General features: G+C 36.4%; 2 protein-coding genes and 1 long non-coding RNA gene across 8 annotated transcripts; all 3 read right to left on the bottom strand.

Annotated features, from left to right (window-relative positions):
• Positions 1-821: 821 nt before the first annotated feature.
• LOC124294325 (sentrin-specific protease 6-like) lies at positions 822-2,297 on the bottom strand. The gene is made up of 6 exons (XM_046739270.1): positions 2,267-2,297; positions 1,684-2,023; positions 1,412-1,582; positions 1,316-1,325; positions 1,046-1,222; positions 822-935 (listed from the first exon to the last, which is right to left on the bottom strand). Exons 1-6 carry the CDS (start codon positions 2,295-2,297, stop codon positions 822-824), a joined length of 843 nt encoding a protein of 280 aa, XP_046595226.1.
• On the bottom strand, positions 1,873-6,169 carry LOC107222745. 6 transcript variants are annotated; one of them, XM_046744999.1, is made up of 10 exons: positions 5,596-6,163; positions 5,243-5,482; positions 4,778-4,941; positions 4,573-4,615; positions 3,860-3,992; positions 3,517-3,714; positions 3,144-3,314; positions 2,648-3,063; positions 2,267-2,556; positions 1,873-2,010 (listed from the first exon to the last, which is right to left on the bottom strand). In XM_046744999.1, exons 3-9 carry the CDS (start codon positions 4,939-4,941, stop codon positions 2,392-2,394), a joined length of 1,290 nt encoding a protein of 429 aa, XP_046600955.1. In that variant the 5' UTR covers positions 5,243-5,482; positions 5,596-6,163; the 3' UTR covers positions 1,873-2,010; positions 2,267-2,391. The 6 variants fall into 6 exon arrangements, with proteins under 6 accessions (XP_046600955.1, XP_046600974.1, XP_015517730.2 ...); XM_046745018.1 differs by having other exon boundaries at positions 2,648-2,799; positions 2,887-2,967; positions 5,243-6,160; XM_015662244.2 differs by having other exon boundaries at positions 2,648-2,799; positions 2,887-3,063; positions 5,243-6,156.
• A 2,095-nt stretch (positions 6,170-8,264) lies between these two features.
• Positions 8,265-10,798, bottom strand: LOC107222753. The gene is made up of 6 exons (XR_006905279.1): positions 10,553-10,798; positions 9,628-9,749; positions 9,348-9,474; positions 9,029-9,155; positions 8,677-8,764; positions 8,265-8,497 (listed from the first exon to the last, which is right to left on the bottom strand). It is a non-coding gene; the product is annotated as an uncharacterized LOC107222753 (long non-coding RNA).
• Positions 10,799-12,690: the final 1,892 nt, after the last annotated feature.

Genomic DNA, 12,690 nt, shown 5'->3' with positions numbered 1-12,690 from the left:
GACTTCATACCTCCTAAATCAAGCAAAGATCATAAATAAAACGTAACATTTCAAACAGATACATTCAACTTTTGCAAGAAAAGTAAGATGTGGAACGATGAGTTCAATCCTTGAAAATTTAGTTCGACCAATCTCTTTCAGTGTACATATACTTACCCAAGTAAGAATATTCAAAACTCAACAATCATGAAACATGAATTATTGCAAAACTGATAATTATGATTGTCCCAGCACAATTTAAGTGTGAGAGTTTGAGAAGCTAGACTGGAAAAAATCAATGAATGAAAATAAGAACTGCCGAATAAATGCCATTTAATACACAGGTTTATATAATACGCTGAATGAAAATTGTAGTGGAGAATGCAAAGAAATAGAGTGTATGATGAAGCAATTACCGTATTGTTCCACAGATAAGTCGACCCTGGACATAAATTCAAGATTTAAGTAAGACCTCTAGTCTTCAGTTTGCATTTCAGACGTATTTTTTTTTTAGGTAATGAACGTAAGTCGCCTTTTATGACAAATTTGATATTACAAAATTATATTTACATACTAACTGATAAGTTGCAATTTTTTTAAGTAGGTGTATTTATCAATAGAACTTAGGTGGATTAAAATATCGCAGCGTGAATTTCATTGATCTAATTTGACGATTGAACTATTCATAAGAGACAATTTTAGTCTGTAAGGTAAATTTCCTAAAAATCCTGAATATAAGTAGACCCCACATATGAGTCGAGGATGATTTTCAGGGATCATGTTAGCAACAAAAAACCGTTGACTTGTATTGGGAACAATATGGGAATTGAAACAGATATACACTACCTTCGACTCATTATTAAATCATAAATTTCTTTTCTTTTATGAACAATAGCACTTTTGTCAAACCACTCTTTCAGCCCTTTTATCGGTAAGTTGTAGTCCTTGATGGGGTCCTGAGAAAAAATTTCTGCTTTTAAATGGTGATGCTAATTTTTTCCATGGGATTGGCATTGCTCTTTCGATTGTTTCAAACAATTTGGTGTAAGACATAGCAGCTGCTTACTTGAAAGAAGCGTTCAACATAGTGCAGCAGATAGATACCACAATCACTGGAATTAGACTGCTGTGGAACTTCAGGACACACTGCATTTGTCATGTTTAGGAAGAAAGTATCTTTTATACCAGTTTTAGCCAAGTATTCACAACTCAAGTATTCTTGCAGTGCTAATAAAACTTTGGTCTAGCCTCCGAATCCGTGCAACGAATCAAAAATCAATATGCAAGGCCTGAAACATATTCTCAATGTATATTAATAGGCAACTCTTGGTGAAACTTTCATAGTGCTATTAGCAAATAATAATAAATGAGGTTGTTATTTCGTAAATCAACTTTTTGTGCAGGTGCGAAAAAGTACGCTCTGAAAACTCACAGTTTCCAGACTTCTTGCGTTGATTTACGAGCACTTTGTAACTTCCTTGTCATTGGAATTTCAGTTTTAGAGCTTCTTGTTTCCACCATACCATCATCTGCTGCTGATCGATGAACATCTACCTCGCCAGCAAGGCCAGGAAAGCAGATTATGGCCACAATCCAATGTGAGCTGAAATATTCATTTTCAACCTTGATTTTCCTGTTCATTCCACTCGTCCATTAAAATACTTGGTCTGTATTACGTTACAAACTAACTGAATTCATAAATACCGTTCATTAATTGGAATAATGATAAAGTCTTTTTCAAATATATTCACATCTTTCGTCCACTTTTGAACGCCGGAATGTCGTTTAGTAGCTCGGAGAAGTTGATTGTTTGCATCTGACACGTGCGAATGTGTCAATCTTTTATAGAAATGGGAAGAAAACACGTAAGTTCTCTTCTGATCCTCCTTTATCAAAACCTCCAGAGAGAGGTATTTCAGATAGAAGTCAATGATAACGTCATTTAGAAATTTATCTTTCCCAAGGCAAGCACAATCTCGGTCATTTATTGTAATCGCATCTCTGGCTGGTGCGGGAGGGTAAATTAATATTCTGCAAAAATATACTTTTTCTCAGCCAACGTCAAGATATTCAACTATTAAATTCTTCGAACCATGGCCCATGCATCCACTTAGCTATCGTATTGATTTATCACTTAACTACATAATTACAAATTTAAAATGAAAGAAGCCAGCACAGTTTGGTATTGATTTCATGTTTTTCTTATCAATCGAGCATTACTCATTTCCTTAACTCTAAAGGCTTTAAAATTTCAAACCACCATCACAGAAATATATTTACTACTTACGTTTGTATAGATCTATGTGCAGAATCGTCATTCTCAGAATCTTCGTTATTGGAATTTGCGATTGCTGATATTTTCGCCACAGATTCATTTGCATAACTTGGAAGTTGTTTAGGTGTTTTAATCTATTAATTAGCTATTGATTTCTCAACTGATGATGGTGTCTGTAGAGACAATGTTATATGATTTTGCGACTCTTTGAAGGATGATTGCAGTTTACTGGTCACAGAATTTTTGACTCTTGATGCATACTTTTTGGTTGTTTGCAGTGATTTTTTTATCGGTTTCCAAATCTGTGTAGATGACAAAAGTAAAACTGAATCATGATATTTATAGACAGATTGTATAAATTTTGAATAGGTGTGAAATATTGAAACTAATTACCTTTGCAGGTAATGCATATCCAAGAATGGTTTTGGTATCCGAAAAATTCAACACAAGTAAGGCATTATTTGGTGTAAATAAGGACTCCAACATCAATTTTGTTTCCTTGGTTACTTTGTGAAGTAGGAGTATTATCCGTCGACATCTGTCATCTGGCACAATAAAAAGAATTCTACCAGTCAGTATTAACAATGAGACAGTGGTACACACTTTCATTATCAGAGATGGAAAAAATCTACCTTTGGCAACTGAATCGTAATAAGGACCTTTTGGACCTTTCATCCCCAACTCTTCACGAACAATAGGCCCTGCTTCTGACGCTGCCCAAAAAATCAGAGACGGTATAGTTTCACCAGAATAGAAAAGTACTTTTAAAAGATATTCGAATTTAATATTTAGCATAATAATGGTCGTACCTGTTAAATGAAAAGAAACATTTATTAATTTATCGAAAATGCAGCCAATGATGTGTTCATTCGAATTAAAGTGTACTCACTGTCATTGGGAAGTGGAACTCGCATTTCCATCCCTTTTTGCGATATAATTACTGTTTCATTGGGACCGTAATGATAAGATCCTATGAACACTCTTTTACACATCAGAGATACGCAAGGTACCTGATTTGAATCATCTGTCATGTTTTCAATTTCAGACTCCACGCTTTCATCTGTAAATGAATTAGAGAAATGAAATTCTCTTAGTCTTGCGATTTTATTACCTATTGTGAACAAATTTAAAGGGGAAAACGAAATAAAGAATATTGACTGTGTAAAATTTGATCAATTTCGTTACCCGCTTTTCTTTCTAGGCATGTCAGTGAACTTGAAATTTAACCTACAGTACGTTTTTAGGGTATACACATTAAGTACCTTCAACATTTTCATTGTTGCCAAATTTGTGGTTGCTACCACTACAAATAGAATCACATGTACTGTTTACTTCCTTTTTTGGCATTAATTTTATTCTAGTATTTTCTTTGGCATTCACAACTTTGAGTGATGTGAAATTACTTTTACATAGATTGTGTGTTGGAAATATCTCATCGTTCGATGAATCTGTTGAGGTATCTGAAAAAAAAGTTCATCATAGATTAAATTAGGCTTGATTAATGTGTATCGTAGTTAATATTATTTTGACATATTTTCATCACTCTTCGTTACTTTACTACTTTCACGAGGTCCAGATCAATTCTTACATACTTCACTACTTTACCTGACTCATCGATAAGATCTGTGTTGACTGTGAACTGTTGATAATCTTGTTTTCTGTCTCTCTTGTAAGCTTTCGATTCATTTCGTTCAGATTTCAGAGACTGGTTGTCTTCATTATTATTTGAATAAAATTGCTGCGAAAATATTAAAGTCATAATAAAGCTACATTGTTATACTTCATTGAATAGCATTAGAAAGTTGAGTTCATTTTTTTAACTATTAATAATATACAATATCCTGGTATTAGCATATAGAAATATATCAGCATCTAGGTATAAAAATGAATGTACATACAACTTTTTTTCCAATTGGTAAGTTTGCAAAAGAGTATCTTTTTAATTTGATTTTGATTTTCTAGATAAAGATTATGAAATACCGTTCATGTCATTAGTCGAGCAGTCTTCTACACGGGTCTGGGCACTCCTATCCCCTTACTATGGAACAGTGCATAACGATTTTAAAGCCTGTGTTTCTTAGATTGTGCACCAAAGACTAGTGTGCTGCAATCTCGGAAGCTGGTGTGCTACAATGTGCAACAAAGAAGAATAACAGGGCAGTACGCCTCCCCCTCACTAGCGCTAGTGACAAAAATATACAACATCGGTTTTACTTTCGTCACGGTTTTAGAGACGTAGTGCCCAGACCTTTGTAGATAATCGTGGTTGAGCTTGTAAGATTTTGTCTCTTGATCGTCAAGCCATCGTTTCAGCCTACCTTATGAGTTTTCTTGAAACAGTTGAGGTTTTCTTCAAACTCACTGTAAAACATGAATGACTCAGAATAAGCATTTTTCTCAGGTAACTTTCATCCTGTTGTGCTCTACAATACTAGCTAAAAGAGTATGCGATCACCGTACCATTGATTACCACAAAAATATTACAGATTATAGAAAATAATCCTTTGCCGACAATGTACTGGCCTAGATACATGAGTAGTAGAATTTTGATTTGTGCTTTCTTGACTGCACCCTTGATCAGAGTTCAAATAATTTCCTGGTTGTGAATCTTCAACTATGTAGTCCAAATCCACTGACTTGTCTTTTACAAGATAAATTTTCGAAGGCCTATTCGGTGATATATCCATCTGAATAAGTTATGAAAGATACGTTCAGAGAATTGAAGTTTACAAGACTGTTTCTACAGCGAAATAAGAGTAACTAATGTTTGCGTTTTCCTTCGTGAAATCAGTAAGACTTTAACTGTGGTATCGTCAACTTCACGATTGACAATGTGCGAGTCGGGATTGGACACTATTTGCAGTGATTTGACTATTCCGCAGTTGGAATCGATTTCCATTTCGTTTTTTAGTGGGTTTGTGTTTGATGACTCGATTCAATATTAATTTGCTCTATACGCATTTGCATTAACTGTCATGTGAACACTACCCTTCAATCAGTTTCATGCACGGTGTTATATCGTGAAGACGGTTAATCAGGATTTGTTTACTTCTGCTACAAGTTGAAGTTTGCTGCAGGCAATGCGTGCGAAAAGTTTCTCTCTGGTATAACACGATGTTGTAGCGTCCAACAACAGGACATAAATTTTTCCAACTAATTTCTGGCCTCACTGTAGCAGACTGTAGCTCAGTAGATAATACAGAACGTGGTTACCATGGCGAAGTGCCGCTGTAGTGGTCGTAACGACATAAATCACAAATATATTAACAAATGATGATGCAGCAAGAATAATTAAGAGGAAAATTGACTGCGAAATTTTCATTGTTTTTCATTGTACGTACAAGCGCTTCTCCGTACGCGACGAATAAAGCAATCGCGTCATTCTGACACAATAATACTCAATTAATTGGTTAGCTGAAACAGACAAAATGTTTAGTTGCCTCGAACATAAAAAAAAGGTTTGGTTAGCTGAAACAAACAAAAGGTTGGATTAGCGGAAACAGGCAAAAGATTTGATTATCTGAAAGAAACAAAATATTTGGTTCACTGAAACAGATAATAGGTTTAGTTAGTTAAAACACACTAGGATTGGTTGGTTGAAACAGACATAAAGTTTGATTGCCTGGAACAGAAAAATGGTTTGATTAGGTGAAACAGAAAAAGGACTGGATGGCTGAAACAGACAGAAGGTTTGATTGGCTGAAACAGACAAGAGGTTTGATAGGCTGAAACAAACAAAAGGTTCCATTACCTGAAACAGACGAAATTACGATTAGCACAATATGACAAACGTACGTGCACCAACGAAAACTATGTCGAACCCAACGTCAACATTGCGAAAACAGTCTTCTACTCCATCATTCTTATGACTGAAGAAAATATTATACATTTTTTCAATAAAAATAAATTTTCTACCTGGAACTATTGAAATAAATACGTTTGGGTGAAGACTCAATGTTTGTCGATAAACTTGTATAAAAAATTATTCCGTTGCCCTGAAACAAGAGCCAAGACAATCACTAAAAAAAAATATATACTTTTGTACACCTCTGATACGTTTTATACATACTTACGATAAGGTTCTTTATTATCACTATACACTCCGCGATTTTTATCCTCGTGAATTGGCCGCCGGCCTGACAATGCCGCGTCTTCTCTCAGAACCAAAAAGTATTAAGTCAACGCGCAACAGGCGCGATGAATTGAAACTTGAAAACTCGATTGATGGTAAAAAAAAGTGATTGAAAAGTTACAGGCTTAACACATCGACAGTACTTCACACTTTTTATACATCGTTTACGAAATCGCTAAGCAAAAGGCGCGATCGTTCGATTAGCATTATCAGGGTGGCAACAATTTTGCTCAAGTATAATATTCCTTCCTTGATTTTTCCTTGACTTTTCCCGTCAAAAAATTTAGAAGTCCCCGACGTTTACCCACGAAACTTAGATAATGATGGGCAGCCTTTACAGCCAAAAAATCCAGAAGTTGTGCACCTTAAATATATAAATTTGGATCTAATAAACACAGCTTTGCTTCGTTTCACACGAATGATTAGAAATTGAACAATACCATTTCCGACGGTTAGCTCAGTTGAATTTACGAAGAATTGCTGGAGTTTGAAAGCAATTTATAAAAAAGTGCGTTCTTCCCTACGGTCCATCATAATTCCCTGATTTTGCCCGATGGAAAAAATTCCCCGACTATTCCCGGTTTCCCCGGTGTTCCCGATCTGTTGCCACCCTGATTATCAATCATCGAGCAAATGACGCGTCCGATTTCCGTGATTAATCTACGCGCAAAACGGCGCGACCGATTAACCTGTCAAAAACCTTAAATATCTAGGACCTGTCGCAAAATTTGGTAGAAACCCAATCCGCATCTGCGTCTTTTTGCATCCGACACATTGCGATGCGAATTGTTCTTCTGAGATGCGAGTCAAGTCCGGGAGGGAGGTTGGAGGACATGCATTATTGTGTGGCGTGACGGTCGGCGGTCCTCTTCGACGCGAAGTCTTCGAGCTCAGCATCTCTCCCCATCCAGCGTACCACGGAACGCGATAGATGGTCCAGAGATGTGTTTTGCCCATTCAGACGATCACAGAGATCAATTGATTGGTTTAGTTATCGATGCTGACTGAGTAATTAAATTGAATAACGACTGGAAAATGATTGCAGAGCGACAAAAAATGGGTAATTGAACTTCGTTAAAATTGGAAATCTCACTAATAGTTTGGAGACTCTTATACCGAGTACTTCACGTGCTTCTGGAGGAAAATTACTGTGATCGTTTGACGCTGTGGATTACAAAAGTTAGTAACATCGCGGTACGTCGCGACCTTCCTACCCTTGCCTGATTCCCAACGGCACCACCCAACGGAAATGCTGAAAAGAGATTCACACGCACATCTACATTAAACCCCACGACGGATATCAAAACGACCACCTACCTACCCGATTACCTATATTCGCTCTAAACGATTCTCCATTCTTTCCAACACACATCATTCTTTCTCATTTGCGCCGTGGTCACTGTGACTTACTTTTTCATTAGTTATCTGTCGGGAGAAAAATGTTTTTGTACCGTAAGTCAGCGAAAGTACTATTTTAGTGATTGCTGGCTGACTACCGGTACATCAACCTTTTGTAAGACGGATTAAAGACATCCTGTATGCTAATCAGCATTTTTCTAAGCGAGCTAAGCCTGTGGTTGTACGACAGTTGCAGAGTATTAAAAAATTGAAAATGATTCAAAATATATCATGCAAGTTGAATATGTTACGTTCTTTCAGACTTTGAAATGTTATTGATTAAACAATCATTGGAATATGTTTAAGCCTCAGGTGTATCCACCACTTAAACGACGTCATTTGAAAATTCAAACACAGGTAGGTACTTATATTTGTAGCTAAACATACATGTTTTCGCGAACACCGAGTAAGTGATGGTAACCTGCCGCGATGCTCATTCCACTTTCAGCAACGTGCAAAATTTCTAACATTGAGTCACTATGGTAGAATAGGTCTACTGCACAAAAAGAAAAAACAATTCAACTTGAAGTCAAGCATCGTTGTGATCATGAATGAGCCTATCCATGCATCTAAGAAATCGCAGATTCGTGTAACAGTGTTACCGCCACGCCACGGGATGGAGGAGTCCCAGGGAAATACCCGTAACCTAACACATGCAAACTCACCAATGTTGCTGAGTAATGGAGAAGTTACTCGGATGTCTCTGCTTAACTCTGAAAAAGCGAAAAAGGAAGCTCGAATTAATTTAGCAAACTGGTTTATTAGTTCTCAGATAAATTGTTGTTGTTGTCTATTTTTATATATATTCAACACATGCTACGCAATGACAAAAGTTAGGTTTCAAATGTACCATACTGAATTATCAAACAATAATTAAAATAAATTTTCTCACCTCCTCCGGGTTGCTCCGCACTTTGCATGTATGTGTAGTACTTCTTGTAGCATCTCAGGTTGTATGGTGGTTGGACACACTTTTCACACTGCAATAAGAATATGATAAAATGTTACTCGCACAATGTACTTGGATCAGATTTTATGTCACTACAAATTGTCTGTGTTAAAATAAGTTATTTGCATGATATTTCAGTGATTTCTGATTCATTTATAAATGATCTGCAGAAATAAATACTAGGGGTCTAACAAAACAAGAACAGATACTGAAAAAATGCCTAAAATTAGTGACCAGCTAAAATTATTTACTGTCAAAAGGGATATGGTAATTAAAAATCATATCGAATATGTACCTTTCAGTTCTATTCACTGCCTAGCATGTGGTTTCATTTTTAGTTTCTTGTCAGATATCGATTGATTGGGTTACATTATTTGGATCATCACTTAATGTGGTCGATAGTGCTACAATGTAGTGTGCCCCTGTAAACACATAAGAAATAACATTTTATTAGTATTTGTTTTGCAGAAATAATATATAAGGCGTTGAAAAATTACTATTATTTTTTTTTAACATAATGAAAAACTGAAAACCTATTAATTTCAATTGACTGACAAATCTTTTGAATTTAAAATAACCCAAAAGTATAATCTAGAATGATTTCAAATGTGTACCTGTTCTCTAGTCTTCTACAAAATTACGGCCTGTTCAGCTTCTGCATTTAGTTTTCCAACATTGTATTACCGGGGTCACTTAATGCGGATACTCGCAAACCTCGATCATTTATGCAGTAGTTCAATTCTGTAATCAGGTGAAAAATTTTGTCAATATTTGATCTAATTCAACAACCATTTACTCAATTTTTAAACACATGTAATTTTGGTTTTATGCCAAACTTTGGAAAATCATATCCCTCACATAAAAAAGTGCGAAATGATTGGGATTGTTTTATACCTGTTGTTTATATGCAATAAATTCATCAGTTCTGCTACCCACTGATGTCTTCTCAGATTTATTGACAGGAACTTTCGATCTATGTAATCACTAACGGCAATCAACATTGTTGCAGTTTCTTTCTGCAATCAGATAAGATAACACAATATTTTGTTAGTACTTAATGTAACTTTAATAACAATTTCAATAGTATTCAAAATTCCCCATAGCTGTCCAAAACATGACAGGTTTGAGGAATCAATAACAGTTGACGATTTAGATTCACTCGAACTTTCGAAACGATAGTAACACCGTGATGCGTTAGCTTTTGTTACATGGTAATAAAGAATTACAAAATCGAGGATCCGTCTACCGCTTGATATTCAGAAAAAAAAATTCGGAAACAGATGCAACCACTTACAGTTTTTTGTTACGTAAGAAACGACACCAAAATTCACTACGCAGTAACATTCATTTCATTTCACAAACGTGTCTACGTAAGAGACGCGATCCGCGAGCCGAAATCACAGACAACTCGCACGAAGGTCACCTCTCGCAAGGCCCGAGTTTTCAGAATGTTAGAAAGAAAACCACAACGGAAGATTATCGGAGCATTTTCTTGCCACAAAACGTTTGCGACGAGTCAAAAGTCTGCCCAAGAGCAATTTCAATTTGTCAATAACCTGTTCAACGGGTTTTGGAAAGCTAAATTCTAAAAATCTGCAGCGGAATAATTCAACTCGATTTCAAGCCCATTCCCATTTTTCGTGTCGTAGCTGGTTGCCTAAATGGACTGAGTTAAACTTGCTATCAATGCAACGACGCACTTACCGAAAGTCAGCCGCACAAACAATAACAAACGACACTCGACGCAGACAGTCGCGAATCGAAATCGCTAAAACCTGAAGTTGCACACTAGAATGAAACTTTGAAACACGAAACTTACCTTTGATGTCGCAGGCTGATTTTCAGTAACTCCGCTCTTTCATGGGCCATACGCTGCATGCCGTTTGTATATTATTCGCAATCACTTTCGTGGGAATACACTGATCGAATAACCTCACACAGCCTTCTTTTTTCACCATAACGTATCAGTGCTTGGCCACGTCCCGAATAAGTACAAAGCCTGTAAATGGCAATCTGAATTCTTGACTTACTGCTTGTATAGCTTCACTACGGCTGCTCGGAACCGACTGACGCGTGCTGCGCTCGGAGACAAGCCCAACCGGTCGAAACATTACTGTTGCACGCGGCCTTCGGCGACAATTGAAGTTTTCTGGTAACTTCCGGCCGAATAAAATACAATCGACTGAAGATACATTCTGTCAACGTAAAATATCCGCAAACCTAAAGGAAATATGAGAAAAATCTCCGTCCTCCTCTTCTGTCGATGCATGAACATAGTACTGAAACAACAAAATAACATCGCTGATTACGTGTTTGTACATCACTATGTATACGAATGTAGATTTGGAAATGGTCGTATTTTGATAGGAAGATTTTATATCAACCGTATGTGCATTCACCTTCCAGGCGTCTCGAAAACCAGTTCCAATAACCTATTCCGTGTCAGAACGCTACTTAATCAAGAACACGTAAAACGCATGTTCATACATCTGAATTAGAGGGTATCATTATTGAGTTCTAACTTGTAATCACGTCACCATTAGAATCGTAAGCGTCATAATTATACTCGATTCCAAGCCCATTCGCAATTTTTGTGTTGTAGCTGGCACTTATCGCAAGTCAGCCGCACAAACAATAACAAACGATACACGATGCAGAGAGTCGAGAATCGAAATCGCCAAGATCTGAAGGTGCATTAAAGAATGAAAGTTTGAAACACAAAACTCCTCTTCCATTTCGCAGGCTGTTTTTATTTCAGTAACTTGGAACTTTCATAGGCCATACGCTGCATGCCGTTCGTCTATTATTCATTGTGAGTTTAGTGGAAATACACTGATCGAACAGCGTTACACAGCTGTTTTTTTTTTAATCATAAGATATCGATGCTCGGCTATGTCCCGAATAGTCAAAGCTTGGAATGCTATGCGATCTGCGCATAACGCGGTAAGAGTTCAAAGAATTGCCAATTTCACGCGGGTCGGGCGTCAATAGGTTAAAATTTTCCGGTGACTTCTAGCCGAATAAAATACGTTGACTGAGTTATATTATGTATTATACGTATTAGACAAGCTCCATGGAATATGCTGCGAGCAAGTTATCAAAAGTTACAGCTGAGCAATGTAAGACTTCGTTCGTATTTTCATTACTGTTGGTCCTAAGCTCTTTTTGAGGTCTTTTCTGCGTTTCTGATGGTCCAATGAGTCTCACGAAAGGGTCATACAAATCGAATCCGAGACGAAATATTTTTTGCCCACAAATAAAAGTAAGGCTAACTTCCAACAATGGATCAAGAGTTACGGATAAAATACATGAAATTTACACAGAGTTTTTGAAAAGGTGGGGAAGATAGATCACAAATTTATAGCTACCAAGTTTCAGCTATTTATTCAATATGCCTTCATTCTAGTATAAGTGTTTGTGTGCCAGTGTGTTGTAATTTAACAAGTTACTAAATAGTCTAAAAGGGAAAGACAAAAAGAAATGCAAAAGTATGACGAAACATTACATAACAATGCTGATTATTATAACAGGACACAGGAGTGCGATGTACATTATCATAAGCAGGATATGAAAAATATTGTTAATATTTTATGCAACTTGGATTGAAATGTATAAATTATTGAACTTTCGCATAATTTTTTGCATTTTGTCCGCAATTGGTCACACGAGGATTTATACGCCTTTTTTGGAATCCTTGAAGACCGATTAATCTAGAAACAGTCGTATGAATAGATTCAGGGATGAAAAGTTTTCTGCTTAAAAAATCGTGAAAAGAGTAATGCCAACCCGTTCGGATTTTTGTTAAAAATTTTGACGATTTTGAACAATCCTGGAATCGATTTTGTGATACACTACATCGACGTAACTTTACGAAAATTATCGATTGCGAGCGATTCGAATAAGCCATAAGCTGCTTCATTTTGCTTTTTCATTTTCTTCATTTTTTCACATTCCCAA

Source organism: Neodiprion lecontei, chromosome 1 (genome assembly GCF_021901455.1).
Source record: "Neodiprion lecontei isolate iyNeoLeco1 chromosome 1, iyNeoLeco1.1, whole genome shotgun sequence".
NCBI lineage: Eukaryota > Metazoa > Arthropoda > Insecta > Hymenoptera > Diprionidae > Neodiprion > Neodiprion lecontei.
Note: the sequence above shows the minus strand (reverse complement) of the source record. Positions and strands in the feature narration are given on the sequence as shown.